At 43.5% G+C, this 24765-nt stretch overlaps 1 protein-coding gene across 2 annotated transcripts; it reads right to left on the reverse strand.

Moving 5' to 3' along the window:
- Window positions 1-24219, reverse strand: atxn7l1 (ataxin 7-like 1). 2 transcript variants are annotated; one of them, XM_084038416.1, is made up of 12 exons: window positions 24065-24219; window positions 23544-23615; window positions 18968-19072; window positions 12115-12313; window positions 11554-11975; window positions 9600-9682; window positions 8126-8382; window positions 6810-7008; window positions 5879-6000; window positions 5091-5588; window positions 4495-4747; window positions 1-3727 (listed from the first exon to the last, which is right to left on the reverse strand). In XM_084038416.1, the coding sequence occupies exons 1-12, from the start codon at window positions 24159-24161 to the stop codon at window positions 3710-3712; spliced, it is 2325 nt and encodes a 774-aa protein (XP_083894542.1). In that variant the 5' UTR covers window positions 24162-24219; the 3' UTR covers window positions 1-3709. The 2 variants fall into 2 exon arrangements, with proteins under 2 accessions (XP_083894542.1, XP_083894543.1); XM_084038417.1 differs by lacking the exons at window positions 23544-23615; window positions 24065-24219 and adding an exon at window positions 12798-12911 and having other exon boundaries at window positions 18968-19058.
- Between the last annotated feature and the right edge of the window lie 546 nt (window positions 24220-24765).

Here is a 24765-nt window from a genome sequence, read left to right on the forward strand (position 1 = left end):
CACTTTCAATCATTTAATAAAAGCTGGGATATAAGACCATTGTTTTATACAGCGAGTGATCAGTTGCTTTTGATGGGAAATCATTTTTTCTGATCCAACTGCAGTGAGAGTGAATAAACCACGAGTCTTACAAGGCATTTTTCAGACATTCAACACATTTTGGATCGGACACGACAAACAACAGCAGTGCGTTGTTTAAGGGGCCAACTCACCCAAAAAAATATACTCTCAATCTTCTGTTACTGTAGTTGCCAGAAACACTTTTACAAATATATATAGATTTTTTTTAATATCGCAAATATTCATATAAATAGAAGGCGATTAAAGATCTGGGGCATTATGACAAAGTGCAAAAAAAGGAAGGGGGAGGCTTTTAAAAAAAAGAAACGTTAATACCTCCATTAAATTCAACAGCAAAGAAAATATACAACAGCTCTGAAATTCATGACCTCCGTCTTAATTATAGCTGCAACAAACTGTAACTTCCCATTTCTATAACTACGAACAGTAAGTCAGAGTGGAACCAAGCCTCTAATTCCCACCCAAACCAGAGTCTTCAGCCACTGAAACAATATAAACCATCTATATGCTAGTACATCTGTTGGTATGTTGCGTTAAACAGAGGAAAATCTGTAATTGCAGGCATAAGGAGTTGAGTGTCACTGAACTGATCTCGGAGCACTTAGACGATCTCGCACATTAGTGATGAATAAAGTGTCATTAGGGGAAGCACTTGGGGAAAAGCGGAACACGAATACAACCGATTATGTACAATTCATTCATCATTAGACTTAGATGCATTCGAGACAAAAAAAATAATAAAAACAAACAAATAAAGTTATTTGAAGCAGCTGGCGGGTACCAGGTGGGAGCGTCTTCTGTTAACCAGAATCAAAATGCTCTCAGTTACTTTGTATTTTGACACGTTATGGCGTCCACACCACCACTTTTAGCCCAGGAAATCACCTCACATTTCAGGAATTCAACATTTTTCTTGCTCCTATACAATATGATAACTCCGCTTGTGCCACTTTGGACATGAAATTGTGGTTTCCAGCTGCTGTGGAAGAGAAGAAACGGTCTCATGCTTGATGGGAGTATGAAAAAAGGGTGGAACCGCAGGCAGAAAGGTATCTGGGGCCCTTTGTATGAAAATACTAACGATGGCCTAGTGTCACAAAAACAACCGTTGTTCATCAGCGTACGTCAGATTCCCATTCTTGTGACGAAAAATCTGGCCTAGAAACATTTTTGGACCATTTCTTCACAACTGAGCGTGAAGGTTAATTATTAACTCCTGGTCCTCGTGTGATGATACCTGAGCCATCTCCAGGGCGACTGACTGAGTCCGTTGATGAAGGCTGTGGCTACGTCCCAATTTCAAAACGAGTTCTGAGTATGTAGAGTGCATGTAAAAGTAGACGTGACGGGAGTCAGCAGGCGCACTGAGAATTATTAAAATAAAATACTTGGCTTCAGTGATGAGACAGATCCAGAACAAACAAGACCTGCCAAAGCAAACAACAAACAAAAAGCCCACTATTACATCTTTGGATTTTGTTTGCTTCCTCTTTGGAAAGCCACGACCGACTTCACAAAGTACAAGCTGGTCGACATCTTTCAGTGCATATATTGTATAATTTACAGTATACTAGCAAATAGTATATACTCTATATAATTAGTGACTTTTATGAAATCGGGACACAACTTTTTTTTCTTTTTTAGCTTTTAACATGCTGTGTGAGTGTATCTCGACTTAAGATATTTTTTGACAACATAATAAGCTTTTTGGTAATTTTGGCCATTGTCAACCTGGACCCTATTTTGCCATCTTTGTGTTGTCTAAATGACGAATGGGGGACAACAATTTTGGAAATATATTAGCGGTAACACTCGGCAGCAGACGGCAGCTGCCAAATGGGCTGCAATGTAATCCTTCGGGCTATTTTGCCTCATTGATTCTCTCTCTAAAAAGTGCTTGTTTTTGCCACTGACAGGCTCAGATTGCTATTATAAGTGTGTGACACTTCATGGTAAGGACCTGAGAGAGGGACACTTTTCTTTACCTTTTTGTTAGTCATGTGTTGCGCTACTGGAAGACAACGGTGGAAACACGAGAACAGAACGCGTAGCTTAGTGTCATCTTTGAGATTTAAAGTGTTGGAGCTGAATATTTGGCCAATTTCGACCACGTTGTGTGAGATTTCAGAGAGGTAAGAAAAACAAAAATAATTCTCTGTAGGATCTTTGCCTGTCAATGGGGGAAAAAAAATAGTGGATGTTAATTGATGGTGAGTTCCTGGGAGAGATTACATTGCAGCCATCTGTAGCATTCTCACTTAACACTGGACCAACTTCAAAAAATGTCCCCATTAGTCATGTAGGCACCAAAAACATGGGGAAATGGGTTCCAGGCTAAAAAAATACAGAAGTTAACCTTTAACTACTACTTAGAACTTAGTAAAGTACTTTTGAGAATTGGCCACAGGTTATTGTTATATGTCCACACAACAAAGTGGAAGCAGCCACAGTAAATTATGAGATTTTGGTGTGTTTTAAAATAAACTGGGGATTTTGAGAAACAAGGCCAATCTCATCAATATCATTAAACACTAGGCTGGAGGAAAGAAAATACTCTGTTTTAGCTCATATTTCGTAAAAGGGGGGACAATCATTAATAAATACAAAAATACCAACAGATATGTACACATTTGCAACATTATGATCTATCATAATACTTTCAACATTTCTTCAAAAAATGCCATAGAAATTATGTTTTTGCTCAAAAAGAATAACATCAAGGGTCAGTTACAAAACGGACGATAAGTTATTGTACAAAAAAAAAAAGAAAAAAAAAAAAGATCCAACTGCGTAGTAATTATTCCATTTTGGATCCATGTCCTGAAACACAGACAGGAGTCAGAGTTTGTTTCTTGCAACGTTTAAAACCAGACAGAATAAAAAACAACAACAATCTTCAAATTAAATCGGAGTTCTTCCTATTTTGAATTCGAATCCATTGACGCGGCATCGTTGGTAACACAGATGTTTGTTTTTATTCCCTTCCCTTGTGTGAACAGGTCCTCGTGTGGCACTGCTGGAGACTGCTCTGGGGTCAGTGAAGAGGGAAGCAAGTGTAGTAAGTGCACTTTGAACACTGGCATGCTGGGATGGACAGGGAGGGAGGCGGATAAAGGAAATTGTAGAGATGTTGACAAAACCCAACTAAAGCTGCTCCATCTTTCAGTAGGTCCTTCAACCATCTAACTCCCCAAAACAAAAACAGACCTCTTTCCTTTTCAGCAACCAGGAAAAAAGGTCAGGACAACCAGTTTGTACTGTGCTGGTATTCTTAACAATTCCTTGAAAACTTTGTGAGGCAAATTCCCTTTTGACAGGATACATTTTTTGGATTCCACTGTCTGGAAAAAAAAGACTGCGACTACAGTTGTGCACAGCAGCTTTCCATCACAGCGATCCACACGTGGAAGGTGGAGAGTGGAGGTAACCGCCGGCCAACTGTGGGGCAGACTCCAGAGCCCCAGTGTCACGGCGGGTGAACTGTATTGTCGTTGGATAAATAGGGGTGACGTCACCAAATGAAGCAGTCTGATCGGTGCTGTCAGTGGAAGAGTGGTGAGGTCAAAGGTCACAAACGGTGGTGGTCTTGCAGAGCTGCCCGACATTCTGTCCATGAAACAGCTTCATGTCAGTGATGCAACTTGGTCTGCGGGGAGAAGAAGACAGAGGCCTATTAGTCGGCTTTCATTGATTATTGGTTGAACGGGGGCTCTACTGTGTGTGAAGTGGCCCTTTCTATTAAAAATCACAACACCACATGGTCGGGGTCTTCTATGTGAGTGTACGATTAAGCTACATGATTTGTGTTCAAAATCATTTGAATGAATGTTCGTTCTCATCCATTCATACTTGACGTTCAGCCCCGATGCATGTCCAAGACAGACTTTGAGCTTTGTTTCTGTTCCTTTCCAGCTCTGCCATGTTATCTATTATGACAATAAACAAGGCTAAGAGTCTACAGCCATGCTAGCAGCAATATGAACAGGGTTCCTACATCTTTTTCAAAGTCAAAATCAAGCCCTTTTCAAGCATTTTCAAGGTGTATTTTCAATCTTTCACAGCATCCTACAGCTGTGGTAAATTGCATATTGATATACAGTACATACTGTATATACAGTATGCTGATTATTTCACTTCTTCATTACAGCAAATCCTATTTTAATGAGTTATAAACAACCAAAATGATGTTAAAAAGGCATCAGAAGTTGATTGTCATTCCAGAATCTCATGCATGTCAAGCTGGCAATTCTTCCTTTCAGTGAGGCTATACTATCTGTTTGTCAGACGGACAGTGTTATGTCGTTTTAGCTGTTGATCATAGATACATATTTTTAGCTTCTTCGGGGGCAGAGGTGAACACACCAACTTAGACTCTATTTCTAGTAGTGGATACAGACTGGATGCAGCACCTACCTGTCTCGGAGACTCAGGCCCTGAAGCCAGTATTCCCACACTGTCGCTCCCGTTCCCAAAGAGACTCTCCAACCTGCCCGGCCTGCTAAGCTTGCTGGCCTTCCCTCTGTAAGAGCTGGGACTCCTCCTCTTCCTCCCCTCTGCTCCTCCCCCATAAGCCAAGGGTCCAGAGGGGGAAGCCAGAGGCTGATGTGGGGTGGAGGCCGACTCCCTGTTGGGTGAGTAGGGTATACTGGGCACGCCGTGTTCGCGACTGGAGACCAGAGGAGGGAAAGTGCCATTAATGATGTATAGTAAGCTTGATTCCATTTTTTTTATATTTTACAGAATGGTAGAATCTATTCAGACTGCTATAAAATCATCACAGCAGATTTTACAGTGCTGCATATTTAGAGGCAAGTTAAACACCTGTCATCACAGTCTTTGCACTGCTGACACTGTCCTCTCTGTTTACACACTGCTCCCCTTTTAATAAATCACCCTCTCATGTGGTTCTCCACTGTGTCGAGTGTTGTGTTGAGCTGAGCCGGTGTTGTGTTTGTAGTCGTGGCCTTTAAAATCTTCGACTGTCTACATTTTAACAGCCCTGTACCCACCTGGTTTGTGAGTTGTGGCTTTGAGACCCATCAGCACTGGATAGCCAGTCCTTTCCGACGCTCCAGAGCCCACTTCCCCCGCCCTTTTTCCTAAGTGGGCCTGCTGCCGTCCCCCCTGAACCTTGTAATGTTGGATGATAGCTGCTGCCATTCCTTCTAAGATTATCCACAGTTGGAAACAGGGACGAAGGAGAAAAGGAGGAGGAGGAGTAGGAAGAGTTTTTTCTCCTTTTAGATCCCACTACAGAGTCCTCCATGTCTTTGGTTGGGCGGCCGGCTTTATGCGTGCCGTTACGGGCTTTACCCGGCGCGGAAACCGGGGCGACGGGCTGCGGAGCATTTTGAATGCTGAACACCCCTGCCATGGGGTGAGGGTATGTGGCGGTGTTGGAGAGGGAGTTGGAGGGGGACGGGAGGAGAGGGGAAGTGACGGAGGTGGCGGGGGAGGTACCAGAGGAGGAGAGGGAGAGGAGGCTCTCAGCAGCCAGAGGCACCTTCCTAAAACAGGAGGAGGATATTTCAGAAGGTAAGAAACGCAAATAAGTTGCTTCAATGCCAGTATAGATCCACAGCACTAAACCTTGAGTACTAATCAATATGTTGTACTTTACAAAGCTCTACTGTGTTTACATGAGTTGGGAGCATTTAGTATGATTTTCTTCTGTTGTTCGTCACAAATATAAATACAATCACAATTCAAAAACTATTCCTTTCCTGAACTTTTTTCTCCTGATTCTTCACAAACACCACCCAAATTGCATCGATACAAAGCGTGCTTGCACACTCACCTCCACATCTGTGCGTTAAGGTGTTTCTCCACCATGTTCTGGAGTGCCAGTCTCATCTTGTCCCATCGCCTGTCGAACACGTAGTGGCCCCGTCCCATGAGCCTGCTGCTGAATATGCAAGACTGCAAGGAGAAAGTAGAGGGAGAGAGAAGGAGATTTAGACAGGAAGGAGGTAAGGTGAGGAATGGAGAGAGAGGGAGGGAGGTTGATGGGGGCAAAAGGGGAAGAGGAAAATGCACATGAGAACAAAAGATGAATGAAGATGCACGAAAAGGATGAAGAGAACAACAAGAACGAAAGCAAGAAAGAGAGGAGGAGGAGGTGGGTAGACAGAGCAGCATATGTAGTGAAAAAGGCATCAAAAGAAACAGGGAGATCGATGGACAGAAAAATACCAAATTAAGACTGATAACACATGCAAAACTAAATTCTACTCAACCTGAACTTGACACAGAGAAAGCAAATAAAAAAGCTGGAAACCTGATGAAAATGTTACCAAATTAGAGCCTCTTTTTAGTTTCCGCCAGAAGACGTGACATGAGCATATGCGAGTGGGCAGCTGGTCGCTGGTTTAGAGACAGTATACACTGTAACGTCCAATTTAATGAAGATGGGGAACCGATATCCATCCAGTGATCACCTTTATGGTCTTGACCCAGATTCTGAATAACAACAGCTTCTCTATTAATCCTGTCTTCAAGTGGGCAGTTTGGCAGGAAAGAGTCACTTTCTCAAACACGGATTTCTTTACACTTGCAGTGGTCACATCTTCAACTGCTCATTCGACACACTGTCATCACAACCCTCACCTCTTTTTTTTTTTGCACTGAAAACGCTAGAGAAGAGCAACATCCAAGTCTGAATCCCGACAAAATGTATGTCTCTAAATAGCATCTAGAAGCAGACCATGATATCGCCTGAAACTATTTACCCCTAAAGGCTGTGGGTGGCGATTGGAGTAGCGAAAGGCAGGTCTGTCAGTGTCCTCTGGAGTCTCTGCGTCTCCCTCGTCACTGGAAAGTCGACCTCCGTCTCCTGCTGATGCCACCAAACTGTTGGGGGACAGCTCAGGGTTTGGGGCCGAGGCAGGGGCTGGAGGCAGAGGGCTGGAGGTGGTGGAGCCTGGAACCCTGGGGCGGATGAAAAGAAAGAAAAGAGAGGTGAGGAAGTGAGGGGAAATGCAGGGGGGGAAGAGAAACGGAAATGAGGAGAAGAGGAAGGGAAAGAATATGTAGAGGCATGGAGAAGCAAAGAAGAGTTTGGAAGGGTGGAGGTGGTTAAAAGAGAGGACATGAAAGAGAAGGAAGTGATGGAAGAAAACACAGAACCCATGTGGAAGAGGAAGATAAAAAAAAATAATGAAGAGGAGAGAAAAGGGAAACAAAGCAGGATTGAGGGACGGTGTGGAAAAAGGAAGGAGAAGAAAGAAAACAAAGACAAGAGAGAATGACAGTAAACAAATGCCTGCAATAACACCGCAAGCAATGTCAACGTCAAAGTTTGCTCCGGTGACAAAACTCCAAATGACTTCCTTATTCAAACAGAGGATCATCTCCTAAATAGAAAGAGGAAATAGGTTTCTGGTATGACTTATGAGAGCAGACTGGCCATTCTGTAACTGGTGTTTCTCCTTTCTGGCACTATTGTTGTTTATAGCATCCCCTGCTGGGAAAAACCTGAACAGGCAAGGACGTCCGTACCATGTACAGTTAAACTCCATTAATGTGAAAAAGTATTCAAAGTCATATTGAATTAAGAGTAAAAAGTAGATTGCTGAAAAAAAGCATTGGGTATACTGTGTACAAAATAAATAAGTAAATATATATGATGCTTAATGAATAAAAAACACAAGAATTTTGTTAAGAAAGTATTGATTTCCTTTAAAAGTAGAGCTAAAAGTTGAAAAATAAACTTGACTCAGAACATAAAGAGTAAAACAGGCAACAGGAAGTAAATAATATGAATATTATTGGGATTTAAATGCCAATAAATGTATGTATTTTATTTTTAAAGCAAATTAAAATGTCGCTCTTTGTAAATAATTTAAAGTTTTGTACCAAGGATACTCCTTCCCCTCATATTCTAGAGAGATTGACACATGGGTCATATTCTTATACTAAAGTTACTTATATTGGACACAGATCTGATCAATCCTTGGTAGCCTGGATTCTCAGTTTATTCATCTACTTCTAACTTGTGCTGCCTTTTTCTTTGAATTACTATGTGTGTTGGTGTCCACTGTCCTACCTGGGTATGTGTGCATTTGCCAGCCGTAGCTTCAGCGTGGAAAGAAGTCGTCCGTTTGGGCAGTGAGGCTTGCTGGGACACGCGGTCTCCTGTGATGTGCTACTCTGGCTGCTGCCTTCCTTCCCTCCGTGCGATCCATCCTTTTCTTTCTCCTTGGCTCCCTCATTCACCTTCGACCGCCCCTTGTGCTCAGCCAGGAGGATGTCGAAATGTTTCCTTCGGCCGGAGACGGCTCGCCGGTGAGTTAAGGAGTGAGTCTGTGACAACAACAACAACAACAACAAAAAAGGTTATTTCAAGAAAGACGTTCTTGAAAGTATTGATATGTGAAGAATTCGGAGTGGATCGTATTCGGCACGGCTCTCTGGTTTCAGGAAAGATTTCATTATCACTGCCCCATGCTGCTGCCCACGTCACACCAGACTAACGTGGGTAAATACTGCCGGTGCATGGAGAGCTTGTCTACTCTTCCAACTACTCTGGAAGGTAACCAGCTGTCAAACATTTGGTTTTCCAATAGTCCTCTGAAAGGATGCGCATGCGGGGCCAGTGAAACACTGGTTTCAAACAGTTAGTGTGGCTTTTGGAAGGAGAAATGTTTCCTGTACTCACTCAAGATAATATTTAGGGTGGAGGCCTCCTTAAATGCTTTGAGACCTGACAGAAATCGCAGGCTCCTATGAGGTAGAAGGATGTGCTGTTTAATGTACAATAATTTGTAACAGTGTTTTAAGATATTATAGTTTTGAAAACACCTCTTAAGCTTATTTATTACATTTATATCAACCTTAATCTGTATCTGTTTCTTTAAATCCTCTCTCTCTCTCTCATTGCACAAGACATCAATCAAACAAGACTATCTGTAGTACAAAAAAAGAGAAATATGAAAATCAATAACAAAACAAACATACCCTTGGAGGGGATCTCTGATTACATTGTGGTTCTCATTGGGACTGCCAGTATAAATACTGAAATCACCAATGAAAAACAACCAAAAAATAATAAAAGGATGAAAATGCATCACTGATACATTTCTAATTACATAATAACCCATTTGAAGTGATAAGTAAAGCTTGCTAGAAGTAATTAAGGGGCAGTTAAATCCAGTTTTACAGCTGAAAGATGTTGCAGCCTCGTCCAACACGTGTAATTACCTCATTAAGAAAAGTGTGGGCCCTATCGTGCATCAGCACTGCTACCCTGCATTAAGTGAGAAACGGGAAGTGGCAACGTGTCCCAGAGACAGACAGGGCGGCAGACAGGGTCATAGCCGTGGGTTGGAGCCTGACAGTAGTGATGACAGGGCACCCTTCAATACTATTACTCCCATAAACAAACAGAGCTGCTTTTCTGGTCCGACGGCCTTAGACAGGAAGCAGGAAGACGGGTCAGAAGCTATTAATGCCTCCGCAGAAATTACACACAGGGGGGAGAGTGTGAGGGATCACGTCCGTGCGTGTGCATTCGTTGTTACCTTGCAGGTGAGGGACCGCGTGCAGGGTCGCTTAGTCTCAGGATCCTGGACTCCGCAGTGCTTGTTAGGATCAAACACTCTCCCTGTGAATCATGTAAACACACACACACACACATATTAGACTAGTGCCAAAAGCCATCATTTTGCGGTTTCTTCCCTCCCTTCAGTAATATTTGCTGGGAGTGGGATCCTCACACTACCACACCACACATGGTGTGTTAATTGGTCTCTTTTGTGAAAGCAGTTCGCTGACATTTGTCCATTCACACATGCCTTTGTTCATACAGGCTACTCTTGTCTAATAGTACTATTCCGTGTGACATTATTAGCAACGTTTCCAGTTCATCAAAGATAAAAGTGTACTGATCCCGCAAGCTGTGCCAAATCATTCCTGACAGGACGTACTGGCATCGGGACAAGAGGCAACTGTGACTGACAGCCCAGGAAACTCTCCCCTGCTTTAATGAACAGAAAGTGGACTTTGATGATGAAACGTAGCCGTTAACTTTTACAAGTGTGTCAGTTTGCAGCCAACGTATCTGATTGATCTATCCGTTTATGGTAAAGATCTGCTCTCCAGGCAAAATGTTTATAAAATGCTCAGATGAGATCAGATTCATTGCACAGTCTGACAATGAAGTTCATCCTCAAACTTGAGAATTTTTTATTTTCCGATTCCAACTGCAAGATCATTGCTCAGAAACACAGAGAAACCCTTGTTGCCCCACGCAAAATAGCTGGCCGACAACAACCTCCAGTCAGCAGGTTATCTTAAACACTGTGACTGTCAGGGCGCTGTAATCTAGTGCCGGCCTTTGCCATAATCCCTGTAATCTTTCTTTGCGGTGTCAGACAGCTCCGATGCATACGGGAAGACGGACAAACGCACACAAACGCACAGCAGCAACAAGCATGCTCGATCAGACGTAAACAAAGTCACATGCTCACTCAAAAGAATACACAAACTTAAAAAAGGAAGTTGAAAGAGAGGATGATGGGTAGTGTGAAGACAGACTGAAGGAAAACACTACACAAAAAAGCAGAAGAACAAGACAGAGTGAGAAACAAGGTGATGATGAACAGAGAGAAAACGCCAACAGAGAGTGTGTGAAAAATGAGGCCAGAGCAAGAGCGTGCAAGAGAGAAGCGAGGAGGTCGAGGCAAGAGGTGGCGAGTGAGAGGATGAAAAAAATATAGAGACACAGGAGGTGGGGGAAAGAAGACTAGCAGCTTTTTGGCAGCAGGATCTTGTCGGAGGCTCAGAGCACAGCGAGACTCATCGCAATAATAACCAGAACCATGCACCAAAAATGTTTTGACTTTATTGCTAAGTATGCATGTTTTACCTCTCTTACTTTGAGATGACCGCTGGGTTAAGGAAGGGTTTTAGAAGTCAGAATAAGACAGAAAACAGTCGACGGGAGGAGAATAAGTGAGAAAGATAGAAAGTAGTGAAAAGGGTGGAGAAAACAAAGGAGGGGAAGCCTTTACACACAGTCTTAAACATTCAGGCAAGAAGCTTTCCAAAGTATACCGAGTAGAGACGCACCGACTGCTATTTTCTTTCTAAGAACTATAATTGGCAGCTTTTTTAAACCACCACAATTCCAAAAAAATATGTACTTCAATTGTCTTCCTCACCAAAGCTGAAGAACTTCCACACTGATGACATGTTATTGTGCAGAGTGTGTGTGTGAGAGAGATAGGGTGTGTGGCTGTGATGTTACGGTCTGCTGATTTAAAACTATGATGTGGATTTAAGAAATAGTGACTTTGTGAGCTTGTGAAAACCAATGCATGTAAAATTTAGGAAGGAAGGTTTAGGAATCTAGACGACAAAACCAGCCATCAGTATGCAGGCATGAGAATTATTCAACGATTAATGAAACATGATGTATGTATAAACAAGGATTTCTCCTGAAACAATACAGAAAAAAAAGTTCTTAAGGCTGACCTGAAAGTCTTTTCTGTGACCTGGAGGAAGTCTTTGTCCCGTTTTGCTGCTTCTTCTCCAATTGAGACGACAACGGCAGAACGCCAGAGCGAGAAGGAGAAGGTGACGGGGACGGTTTCCGGTCCAGCGCCGAAGGAGAAGGCGTAGAAGGCAGCCGCTTTTCCAGCGGAGAGCGTGCCGGACTGGGCCGCCTGTCCAGAGAGGACGGAGGAGTGGTGGAGCGCGATGTGGACAGCCCGCCGGTTCCGCGACCGTTCATGAGCTTCTCACTGGACCATTGGGAGGCCGGGGGAGTGAGGGAAGGAGTTTTGACGCCGGATGGAGAGGGGGAGGAAGAGGAGCTGGTCAGACGCACATGTGAGGCAGAATCGACGCGGCTGAGGCAGGGCATCTTCTCCAGGCTGACGACTGGAAGTGATACACTGCAGAGGGGAAGAGTGTCGTTAAAACACTGCTTGAGGAAATTGTTTGGGAGCAGCAAAGGCAGCGTTTACGAAACTCAGACAGCTCCCAAAAATATTGTGCGTAAATGTTCATATTCAAGAAAAAGTATGTGCTCACCACGTCTTGTTCCGCGCCCCCTTTGGCGGGTAGACTGCAAGAGGTGCCTTACTGAAGCGTGAGTGAGGGTAATCTTTAGGGACCCTGAAGGCCAGCGTATCCCCAGGACTGGGAGCCACAGCAGGGGCCACTGCAGGTGCTTTGGGTTTCATGGGGACCAGGAGGCTCCTGGAGGGGCCGGGGGAGCTGTGGCGCTTCTCTGGAACAGGTCAAGACAGAGACAAAGTGTGTGAGGTCACATAGACGTGTGACAACTCAACACACACTCCTACTATCACCATGATGCATTGCTCCCGAGTACTTTTTGGATGTGGGTATTTTTTGGGATCCGATTTGCATCAAATTAGCACCAGTCAAGTACTGGGTAGTGTAGTGTGGTGTTGTATTTACATCAGTTTTTTTTAACTACCCTCCTTAGAAGCCAGATGGCTGTGTTGGAACACCGGAGAGACAAATCTGTGCCAGAACCTTTCCACAAAAAAAAAAAAAAAAAAATGTGCAAATCCATTTAGCGTACTTTTCACTAATTAGCAACTTGCCTGACACCATCTGAAGTGTCCTCATGTGATTTACTCCACAAGTGAAAGAATGCTGGGACACAATAAGAGAGGGGGAATATATAACAAGGCTGTGGAGTGGAGTGGTGGGGGGGTGGGGGGGGGAGGACAGGAGCTGACACTTACGGTTTTTGCTATGCATGTCTTTATGGGAGGAGGGTGGGGAGGGAATGAGGGGGTGTGGTCCAGGGCTGTCAGTCTCTCTCTGTCTGTCTCACAGGGAAACTATACCCCAGCTACCTGAATGAAAACAGAGCGGTGAACATGTCAGAAGAAAAAAATAACATAGAAAGGAAAGGTGGTGGGTGGGGGGCACGCTGTAGACACAGTAACAGTGTTTTGAATTGCTAATGATGGTGTGAAAAGTATTATAAATTGTATGTAATATGTAGCTCTAATGTGAGGTGTTCATGTCATTATATTCACAGTTTAAAACAAAGTTATTCTCATCTACCGGCAGCTTCAGAGGTTAAATAACCAACATCTACAAGACCGAGCAAGATTCTGCTGATAAGTTGGGTTGCTGATAAGATGCAAATCTAGAACTGAAGAGAGAAGGGAGATGATGAAATACAACAAGCTCAGGTAGAATATAAAGTGCTAAATTTCACTCTGAAGATGCGATAGCAGACTGTGTGTAGTTATTTGTCAGTCGGCAGACAGTGTCTGCGTCATTAATATTCACCTTGGCAACGTGAACACAAACACTGCTGCGAGGCCATGCACAACCATCAACAAAAACAAGTGTGGAACTGGACGTATGTGTGCATAGCCACTCATGCTCACAATTAGATGAGCAAATATATACAAAACTCAAGTGTCCACAAACATCTTTTCTCTGGCCCTGCCTTAAAATGATTGACATAGTATTTACAAGCCAGGGTCAAGATAAAACACGTCCCTAATACAGCTGTACTCACTTTCTAACACACACGCACACACACACAAAATGGAATTAACTCCGGTTATACATAGTATGCAGTTGCCCCATAACAAGCTTCGCTATTGGTAAACACTAGAGGTGAAGGCCCTTTAGGATGTGTATAAAATGTGGTCAAAGCTCAAAGTGTTGGCTCCGGCCTTTGCCATCTTGGCAGTGAAAACGCAGCCTAACTCCCGGTTAATCCGAAAATGGGCAAACTGCTGACTGGCCAAAGGGCCGGGCCACTGTGCACTGCACGGCAGGGGGTCCCACAGCCTGACCACATACCTTCACGTTTACAACCGAATGTGTACATCCCAACAGGATGGTTCCCCCCATAGATGTTGCATAAAAGCAGACGTCATATCCCTGAAGGCATGACAGCACAAAACTAGACTGCAAGGCAATGTTTCCTGTTTGTGCACACCACACAACTAAGAGCTAGCTGCTGAGCCATCCGAAGGTTTACCCGAAAACTTGTTGCGAGACCGTCGTCGCATCTGAAGGCACGGAGTAAAGGGACCTCTCACGCTTATCGAGTGTGATGAGGGCGATAATCCAACTCTGACGAGTTAAGATTACAAGACTGATCCACTGTCATGTCGGTGGACTCAGTATGTATCCACCGCCAGCAGCTGGTTAGCTTCACTTTGCACGAAGACTGAATGACGGGGGAAAAAGCTAGCCCATGTAACCCCTGTAAAATCTCAAATGAAACCTAATATCTAATATAAATTCATTTCATACAGAGTGAGGCCAGCTGTTTCCCTCCGTTTCCTTTTGACTAAACTAAGCTGACCATCTCTTACCTGTCGCTTCATATTTACAGCACAGACATGAAAGTGCCGTTTAACTTCTAAAATCCAACTCTTTGTAGTAAAGCAAATAAGCACATTTCCCAAAATGTATTCCCTAAAACGCAATGCAAAATCCTCACGTAAAAGCGCTACAAAAACATGTAGTATACTTATACTTAAGAGTTAGTGTGAAGCACCAAGTAGTAGTGACGTCATGCTTTACTCTGAAGTGTGAAGCATAAGGGATTATGTGTGTCTCACGAGGTTGTACAACCCTGTTAATACGTGTAGTAGTTAAAGTATCCTAACAGCAGCACGTTGGAACAAAAAAGGGCAGGGCAGACGGACGGACTGACCCCGCGTGTTTGCTCAAGAGTGCATGAGTGCACATAAACGTGTGCTGCAGGTGAGGGAGAGTGTGTGTTTACTATGTGTGTGCAAAGTGTGTCTGTGTGTATTGAAGAGATTATCCAATGCATGCATAAGTATAACAGGTGTGTGTGTGTCCGTGTGTGGGTATGATACCACACTGGGAACCTATATGCTGCAAGTGTGTCCGAGGTATAGGCTATATATAGTTTGTATGCATAGCGTGCACGTCTCTGCGTGCAGTATGCATGAGAATACTCTGCAAGAGCATAATTAGCGCATGTGAGAGTGTGTGTATGTGTGTGTGTGTGTGTGCGTGGCAGGTGTGTAAATAGGCCAGTGGAAGCAGTGGTCCAGGGAGGCAGCTGTATTCAGAGTAGCAGGATCAAAGTCCAGAGCCACATTTGCAGGTATGTAGCAGTAATGATTTCACACTTTAAATCCCACACCACTTTAGTCAGCTCAACTTTAGAGAGCAATGAAGCTGCGATACACTGCAAAAACTGCACAAGTGCCTTTTTCCGCATGGGTTTTTTAATTTTCTGATATCCAGGCAGGCATGAAGGTAAAAAATAAATAGGGAAAAATATTATATCAGCCAAATACAACCTTTACTCTGTTGCATGCTTTCCTTTGGATTCCTCTTCAAGTTCACCTTTTCTATTTAATACAAGTATTTTGTAAATGCTATATTCTCCAATGCAGGCACTGCATTATCTTAAACCAGTAACAACGAGGAAGATAATAAGTAATAAGTACAATTATAATTTGAATGAAAAAATAATTATAATATAAGCTGAGGTGTTGATTGGGTCACTTTATATTTATAACTGTACAAGTCAAGAAACAGAATTATGGGCAGCTTAAATGGTTGGCCGACAAAAACGATTGCCCTTTTAAAGCTAGTATATTTGTACTACATTAGGACATAATGAATGAACTACAACTTATTTCCTCCCCCCAAAAACAGACTGAGATATATTGTGTTTTGTAATAGAGCTCATCCTGCGAGTAAGGAGCCAGTTGGGATCCAACCGTACTGATTTACAATACATGGACGGCTGCCCAGGCAAGGTCACTGAGCCACTCGACCACAAGGGCACCCTCACTACTACACTCTCCTGCCTGCCTGTCGTTATGGCAATGCTGAGAGGCGAGCTGGTTGCCGATTGGCCGCTGACTCATCCTGTGGGTGGAGCCATTGCCTGACGAGGAAGCAGAGGCTCTCGGAGCTCAGCTGGGTTTGTTTACATTGAGCGAGGCGCAAGGGAGAGAGTCAAGAGAGAAATACATATGTGAACATGAAGCAAAGATACTATGAAGATTATCTTTCATTCAGGTTCTGAGTCCAAGGCAACTAGACTTAATATAATAAAATAATAAATTGAAAACATTGAGACATGCTACTGTGGATCTGTAAGACAGATTGCTTGTCTTTTTTACATCTAAGATAACAATAAAACAATTCCCTACATAAAAAAACTATCTGTTTACATCATGTTTTCAAATCTGAGATGACAAACACTCGAGGGTGCCATAAAAAAAGATAAAAAAGGTTGTGAACCATTGATAAATCCATCATCAACCTGTTGTTGTTTTGACCTGCCTCAGAGCTCAATAAAAAGTTGGAAGGCGAATAGAGAAAGAGAGACACTCCCATTAACAGCAACAACCATTTCATCATGTACTCGTCTTACGCACAGCAGGCCACCGGCCGCGAAGACAGACTGAAAGAGTGGAGGGAAGAAATTGTAGCAGATGAGAGAATTGTTAGGAGTAAACTGATGTATCTGAACACGGCATGGAGTGCTGAATTATCCAGACACACAGCTTCAAAAGCATGACTGACACACATTCATTAAAATAAAACATCCGCTGTGATTCTTAAATTCTCTAGTTCATACAAAAGGTGTTCAGGGCTAGAGCTGAACAATCAACATCAACAGCGCAACGGTGTCTCCTTTTACAGAAGCTTTGCCAAACCAAGAGAGGGCGTCACATGTAACACGTCAGTGTCTCTGGTACTGTGACGTATTAAATAAGCGTTGGAAAATACGATTATCTCTTATACAAAACTGCATACAATGGTGGCCTCACGCGAGCAACTACTGGCTTTCTATTTGCTTCGGGTCAACATTCTGAGCTTGTTGTATAACCCCCCCGGTGGCGTCAAGCTTTGCTCAGAATATACATTTAAATACAAATCCACTAAATGGAGAGAGTCTCAGATGTATATAATACAGTTGATCATAACCTTTTTGAATTGAAGACGTGGCATATATTCATCCATCCAGCACAGGTCCTGGCTTTAGACTGTGACAACTTTCTCCGTCACACACAGCGAGGCTTGAGCAGCAAACTGGGTGTGTGTAACTGGGAGTTACTGACCCCCGAGGCAGCCAACCCCCTCCTCCTCTGTGTGCATTTCTGTACATCTAAGGCCTCAGTGCCGATTTGACGCACAGGTCAAGCATGAAAGCAGATCCCAGACCAGGGCAAGGCCATCGCAATGAATAAGAATGCAAGGTCCCCAGCACGGAACAATGGCACCGTGCTTCCGAGGATATTACAGTAAGGTGAGGAATACGCAACAATGGGAGGAAAGGCATAAAACATTCAAAGAACATTTTGACAGGGCCGGTTCCTTCGAGGCAATCCACTCAACAGAGGTCGGGGGGGAGCATTTGTCATGTCATGACACGGCATAGTTGTGTGTATAATTGCTTCAAATTTAAGAATGAAGTCAATGAATAAACTAAAGTGGTTGATTTTACGAAACTACAGTAAAACGATTAGAAATGTAAACGTATGTGATGAAGCAGGATTGAAAATTATTCACATATACGACTTTTCAACAAGTCAGCATGTGACCTGGCCTGCTGATCCACGACAATGCCTGCTTGTTATCAAACTGTGGCCTGAGGATAGCTTTGTTTTACAGGGCGCTCTCAGGAGATTCCCCCTCTCTCTCTCTCTCTCTCTCTCTCTCTCTCTCTCTCTCTCTCTCTCTCTCTCTCTCTCTCTCTCTCTCTCTCTCTCTCTCTCTCTCTCTCTCTCTCTGTGTGTGTGTGTGTGTGTGTGTGTGTGTGTGTGTGTGTGTGTGTGTGTGTGTGTGTGTGTGTGTGTGTGTGTGTGTGTGTGCGTGTGCGTGCGTGCATGCATATGTGCATGTTTTCGTTGTAGACCTGTTGTTACTCATGTCATCAATTGAAAATGCCAATGAAAGGGGGGGAGGAGGGAGACAACAACACCTGCCAGGAGTGTGTGTGTGTGTGTGTGTGTGTGTGTGTGTGTGTGTGTGTGTGTGTGTGTGTGTGTGCATATGTGCATGTTTCATTGCAGACCTGTTGTTACTCATGTCAACAATTGGAAATGCCAATGAAAGGGAGGGGGAAACAACAGCACCTGCCAGGAGTGTGAGAGTGTGTGTGTGAGAGAGTGTGTGTGTGTGTGTGTGTGTGTGTGTGTCTCATGAGAGAAGTGACCTCTTTCTGCTGAGAAACAGAAAGTGAGAATGTGCGTGTATGCAACTCAACTCGCACTTCAGGGAGAAGTGTGTGAGTGTTCATTAAGCGTGACCACGCAGCCCCCACCCCTCCCCCCCTTTCTCCCCCAAAGACAGACGGCTCAGGCTGGTGCACGTGCCGCCAACAGAAGGAAGTAGCAGCTCGCGGGCAGATGCGAGCGCGCTCAGAATCAAAAACAAACAACGGGCAGGGTGGAGGGCCAATGGGAGCCGGGATCAACAGTGCTACCGCTTAAACAACGAATACTCTTAAAAGATGAGGTTAAACGCATGGATTTTTCTTTTTTTCTCAAATCAACCCATCAGTCTGTTTGAGTACAAGAACAGGAATATCATTTTAAAAAGCAGAATCCATAACTATTTCTTGAATAAACAAAGCTTGGGCTCAACGCTGCATCAGGTCCATTATTGTGTAAATTATTTAGTGTTTTTCCATTTATTATCAGACTGCAGAACATTAGAAGGTATATGGTAAGTGGTGTTGATTTGTGTGGACTGGAGGTAAAACTGTAGGTAGATTATGTATCAAATGATTGTATCAATCTTAACGTGTGTGCAAGAGCTTGTTTGCTCTGTGCTTCTGTGTGACAACCGCAGTTACCCCGAGGTATCTGTGTGAGGTTTTCATGCAAACTATGCCCTGTGGGGACTGTGTGGTTGTGTGTGTGTGTGTGTGTCTTACCATAGTGTGCGAGGATGCCCTGAGGAGTGACCACCTGATTGCAGACATGGCAGACAACAAGACAAAAATCCTCCAGTGCTGGATATTGTCTGTAGCCAAGCATCTCTGAGAAAGACATGGAGACACCACATTTAGGAAAGAGAATGAGTTAAAGGAACAGTGCACACTTTTGCAAAACTTTCTCACAGGTCGATTGAGCTTTTAATAGCAGAGATCCAATTGTTGTAGCATTTGTATCCAAAGTAACTCTCTTACAGTACAGCATATTATGTACCATCAGTACAACTTTTTGTTGTAGGTGTAAATATAATAAATTACATCAAAATATGCATAAAAAACTCCAATGAATACAAAACACTACACTAAAATAACTCACAGACGGAAAGCTCATAATGCTGAACGCTGTCATTTCGCTTTGAAGCTGCTTCTCAGATAATGACAGACACCGGTTGTCACACTTATCACTAACAGGGATCATCACAACCATCATAACAGTTCACCACCGACTCACAGATGATAATGAGCGTTCTAATAGCTAGATATACAGTCTTAAAAAGGCAGTGTGTTTCCTTTCAAACACACACACAGTCCAGCATCCTGTTTCCATGCTAGCAAACAGAGCAACACTGCGCCCGAAGCCAAAAAGAGATACTCCACCCAGTAAACAAATCTTAAGATTATTAGAAATATTGAAAAAAAAAAGAATGTCCAATGGAAAATAGCCACTATCTCTTGTGGCTAAGCCTTGAGAGCCTAATCTTCCTTTACCCAGACAAGCTCTGCTGACAGAAATCACAGCACTTATTAGCATGGGGCTTAAGCCAGACTCGCTGAGGGGAGAGGGGGTGTGCATGGATGTGTGTGTTTGCGAAAGCTCGCAAGGGAAAACACTGGAGAATGTGTGGGTGTCTGATGGTATATGGGTGCATGGCGGGTGTCATGACCTTGCATTGCTGCTTTGTGTCATCTGGAAAAGTCAAAGAGATCGGTAGTCATGCCCATCACTGTGCGTTTGTGTGTGTGTGTGTGTGTGTGTGTGCAGGGAACAGATCTGTAAGGTCACTCAAGGGGAAAGCCGTATCGTACAAATATGTTGACAATGTGAGCTTGTACATGTGTGTGTGTGTGTGTGCGCGCTGCAAAAGGTCAGAGTTGGTTCCATTACTCATGTATGGTGTGTTCAAGGACACATACACACACACACTGAGGTTGTCATGATCGCTGGTGGAAATATTTCATAACTTTTGAATTATGTTAAAACTGATTTTCGACTGCTGTTTAATAAATACAGAAGGGTAATGAGAATGAATCAAAGCGCGGTAAAATAAACTGACATTAGCTGCCCAGGAAGTGGCTTGGTAGCTGCACTGAGGCAGTTCTGGCATAAGATACTTTGCACAAGTTCCTCTCATCAACACAGAAGAGGGGATTCTCTCTCTCTCTCTCTCAGTTTCCATGCCCATCATTTCTAAACACGCCACAATTCAAAAACTCTTGATTCCTGTGTTTGCTGACTAAAAACTGCTTTCCCTCGCTGGCAAACAAACCGCAGAGTTTGTTTTCGGCTCAACAGAAGGGGCCCGATCGGAGCTGTAACGCACAAATAGGAAGGTGTGGCCACGTGTGAAATGTAACTCATAAATATCGTCACTAGAGTCAAGAGGTTGTTAAATGGTCGGGTTAATAACTTTGTAATGTGAGCGGTTGAGGGCCTGGAAACACTGCTGCAGGCTTAGCTGGACCTGCACAGTGGTTCCTGTTCAAACACTTCATCAGCGCCACAACAGTTGTGTGTCTTTCCTGTGAACGTTTTCTGTGGAAACAGCAAATATCTTGTTAATAAACTACGGGGAAAAGCTCCGGCCAAAACAAAATATGCGAAGGACTACAGAGGGAGCACTGGGGGAAAAAAAGAAAGAAAAATAATGCAATTTCCTCTGCATCTGCCAAGCGAAATGCAAACTAAGTGTGTAGACTATTTCTGCAGCCTGAATGTGTACGTTTCTCAAGCCAATTGCCACACGCTGCCAAATGACTGACAGGTGTAAAAAATGAACTCCAAAGACAATCAGTCACTGGCGAATAAACATGTTTGGAGCTACTAAAACGATCAATCATCGGGCACAGATTACATTCACAGTAAGTAAATTACCTTCCCATTGATAAACTGCTGGTTGGAAAGCAACTTTAAAAAAAAAAAGACCTTACAGGTAAACAAAAGGGGTTTGAAAGCAGTGACTATCAACATAAAAAGAGACAGTTTGCTCCACCCTGCCCTGGAAAACGTGAACTCTAGCTGAGTAAGTAATAATGAAACTGCAGCAAGGAAACGACGACATGTTTCGGTAAATTACCTACAATCAACAAACCTCGGGCACCGGAGCCACTTTTGAATAATCACAGTTTCAACGGTTCCAGAGGAGGGCACAGGCCGGGCCGCCGCAGCGGCTTCAACTTGAGCTGTTTGAACAGGCACGCCAGATAATTATTGCTACTGCACTCGAATGTCTGACAGAGGAAACAAGCTTACCAACGGCTCTGTGCCAGCTCATGGTGAAGACCCCGAGGCTACACGCTTTAACGTTTCTCACCGTTTCTATGAAACCTCGTGGTGGAGGTGGCAGACATTTTTCTCTGGGAACTAAACTCTTGTAACAGAGCTGTAAAAAAACAGCTGCGACAAGGAGAAACCAGACAAACTGGGGTTATGATCAAGACATTTTCATTTTTCAAAAAAGAAAGAAAAACTGTAAACCTATTTCCCTTATCAGAACCATCAAATCATCACGTATAAAAGCCAGACTCTAAAATGAACTAGTGTCAGTAAATCTATTCCATGAAGCCATTCATATCATAAAACATAAAGGCATCGTTTTGTTAATATATCACAAAATGTGAAACTACGATTATGATCTAACATCTAGGCTTAATACATCAAGGACACCAGTATCTATTCAGAGGGTTTTGATTCGTTTACTTTTCACACATTCTATTTCAGACTACACTTCAATTCTGATAATATCATAAAATCGTCATATTATTTTCATTATCAAACAATCTACCTGTTATTTTCTCTATTAATTGATTGTTTGGTCCAACAAAATGTCAGAAGAGGAAACAATTTTTCACAGTCACAACTTTCCGAAAGCCAAACAGAAACTCCTCCTTTAACAATAATCTGTTGCTTAATAATGTCTGCAAGAAGTACAAGAAATGCTTGAATCATTTGTTTTGATTGCATTCTAGCCTTGGCAGCGTGTTATGACTAATTTCAGCCCTAATCATATAAATGCAGACAAATTACAATGGAACCACATTTACATAACGACTATTTCGGAGTAGTGTGCTAGGTGACGTTAAATCCTCTGTTGAAAGCATTCCGAGGAAACAGCATATGTTGCAAGAAAGTACTGCACAAAATTTGCGAAGTTCCCTTCTGTTTGATGCACACTCACCTCGCAGTTAAATTTAACATTGCCAAACAATGCTAATAAACACTAAATTATCATCCAGAGCGTTGTGATAACAAGATGTTCCTGACAGTTCCCATCCCTATTAAAAGACAGTGGTAAAAATACAAAGAGACGCATTACAGCACTGCCTATTTCTAGTGAGATGATGACAGTGGATGTCAGTCTCGCCCGGCAAAGTTGCCGCTGGTTGTCATCATCTCCTCTGTATGTGTGTGAGAGGGAAAAAGAGACATAGATACCGATCATGTCCTGCCCCACACACACACACACACACACACACACACACACCAACCTGACCTCACCATCTACAAATATGCGTGCACCGGAGTGTCAAATGACTAAACAAGTAATAAATACATTAATCACACTACTCTCTGCTCGACACAAAATCACACATAAAGCATTTAGGATGTGTGTGTCCCCTGCCACCCTGTGTGTTTATGAGGCCTCTGTGTGTGTGCATATCACTCTCAGCAGGCCTTTTAGTGTCACATTGCCAACAGATCAGCGGTTCTGGAAACAAGATTCTGAAAGATGAGGCATGTGAGGGAGTGGGTGGGGTGGGAGGAATGTGACCAGCGAGAGTGAGACGAGTTTCCCCAGCTCTATATGTGTGTGTGTGTATGTGTGCACGAGGGCTGCTGCACGCTCAAGCTTTCAGGGATGACTCAAGTGTGCGGTGCATGCTCCTGTGGAGGGGGGGGGACTCCTCTGGCTCAGTCCCTGGGGGATTAGAGGGGTGGTGGTGGAGGTACCCACTATCTGTTAAGGGGCAACCTCCCACTGCACACAAGCACTTCTACATGACTGCTGCTGATAATGTAGGCGTGTCAAAGAAGTAACATATTGATTAAGGAACAGTTTATCTTTGGTAATAGTGAGAAACACATATGAGCCCCTAGCTCTCCAGCTACTCGTGTATTTCCGACAGCAGCTGAGCTAAAGTTACGTGACACGCTCACAGGAATGTATTCCCATAATAACAACAACAACAACAAAAAGAATATAAGCAAACACCCCGGCATCCTAAACGTACGTATGAGCACGTACGAACAAAAACAATAACAAACCATCGTAGTTATCTGTCAGTGGAACTTCCTCACCTCGTTTGCCGAGCCTCGCTCCTTCTTCACCGGGGCAGTAGAGCTCTCTGTCGCTGTTCTCCAAAGACGAGTCTGCGTCAGGAGAAACACAACAGCCGCTTACAAACACACGCGGGAGCATTCACAACAAACTTTTTTGGGGGGGGAGGTGGGAGCCATGCTGCTCCGAGGCTTTGCTCTGTCGGGTTAGCATTAGCCTTGCTAGCAGCGCGAGCGAAGCTGTCAAAAGCTAACAAACTTAACGGCTGGCCAGTTGAGGACAGCGTATGCGCACGCGACAGGGCTACAAACTCACTGCAACGGTTAGCGCTCGCGCCACACCCCCGTGCACGACCGTTAAAGCGAAAATATTAATATTGCATTTCGTAGTTGTAATTTTTTTTGACAGTTCACTTCGCTGCGCTTTGACAGACCCCTGCATGGTGGAGTAGCTTACTCAACTCAATCACAGACAGTTGGAGCACGCACTTCCCGACAGTTTGTCCGCGAAAACAAACAACGCTACCGACGTGCGAACTTACTGTCAACAAAACGTAATTTAGCCGCACTGATGAAGGAAGACCAAGGCTCGCACAGGAAGGTGTCCGGACTTGGCATTTGGCGATCCAGTGTCGCCATTGCTCTTCCTTCTTGTTGCTTTGCGGAGAGCCGTTTTTTTTTCTCTCTCTCTCTCCCCCTGTCTCTCTCCTTCGCACGCAGCAGGCGAAAAACGAAAGAACGAGATACGCTGACGTCGTTGTCGGCGGGCTTCGGCTCGGTTCGGTCTCCGTCGGAGGGGTCGGGCTGAGATGTTGAGCGGCGGCCAGACAGGCAGACAGGGGGGACAGACAGGGAGCTGCTCACGAGTTCAAAAGTTCAGTATGTAGGTAGCCTGTCACGTTATACAGATCGATCACCGACTGTTATCTTAGGTTACAGTACATGTTACAAGTAAGAAAGTATGTGTTTATTTTAATAATAATAATAAAAACAAATACCAGTGTCAGTTATTGAATGGCATTGGTTGACATATTTATATAGGAGGACAGTAAATCAATGAATAAGCTATTAATATCTGCCTGACATTTAAATGCTACCATAAAAAGGGATAATTGGGGATAATATTATTTATATTTATCAACAATTCTTTGCCATTACTTTAAAAAAATTTGTAGCAATAAGATAACAATAACAGAGTATTTTCAGACGCTGTTCCTCTGCAAAATGCATTCTTTTATTTTAA

This window comes from Eutrigla gurnardus (assembly GCF_963514095.1).
Source record: "Eutrigla gurnardus genome assembly, chromosome: 21".
Lineage (NCBI taxonomy): Eukaryota > Metazoa > Chordata > Actinopteri > Perciformes > Triglidae > Eutrigla > Eutrigla gurnardus.

Bases quoted from the DNA above. Each gene is read 5' to 3' on its own strand.
- atxn7l1 (XM_084038416.1), bottom strand. From the start codon at position 24,161: ATGGCGACACTGGATCGCCAAATGCCAAGTCCGGACACCTTCCTGTGC. The intron at 23,616-24,064 runs GTAAGTTCGCAC...CTCCTGACGCAG, and splicing joins TAAATTACGTTTTGTTGACA to ACTCGTCTTTGGAGAACAGC. The intron at 7,009-8,125 runs GTAGGACAGTGG...CATCCGCCCCAG, and splicing joins GCAAATGCACACATACCCAG to GGTTCCAGGCTCCACCACCT.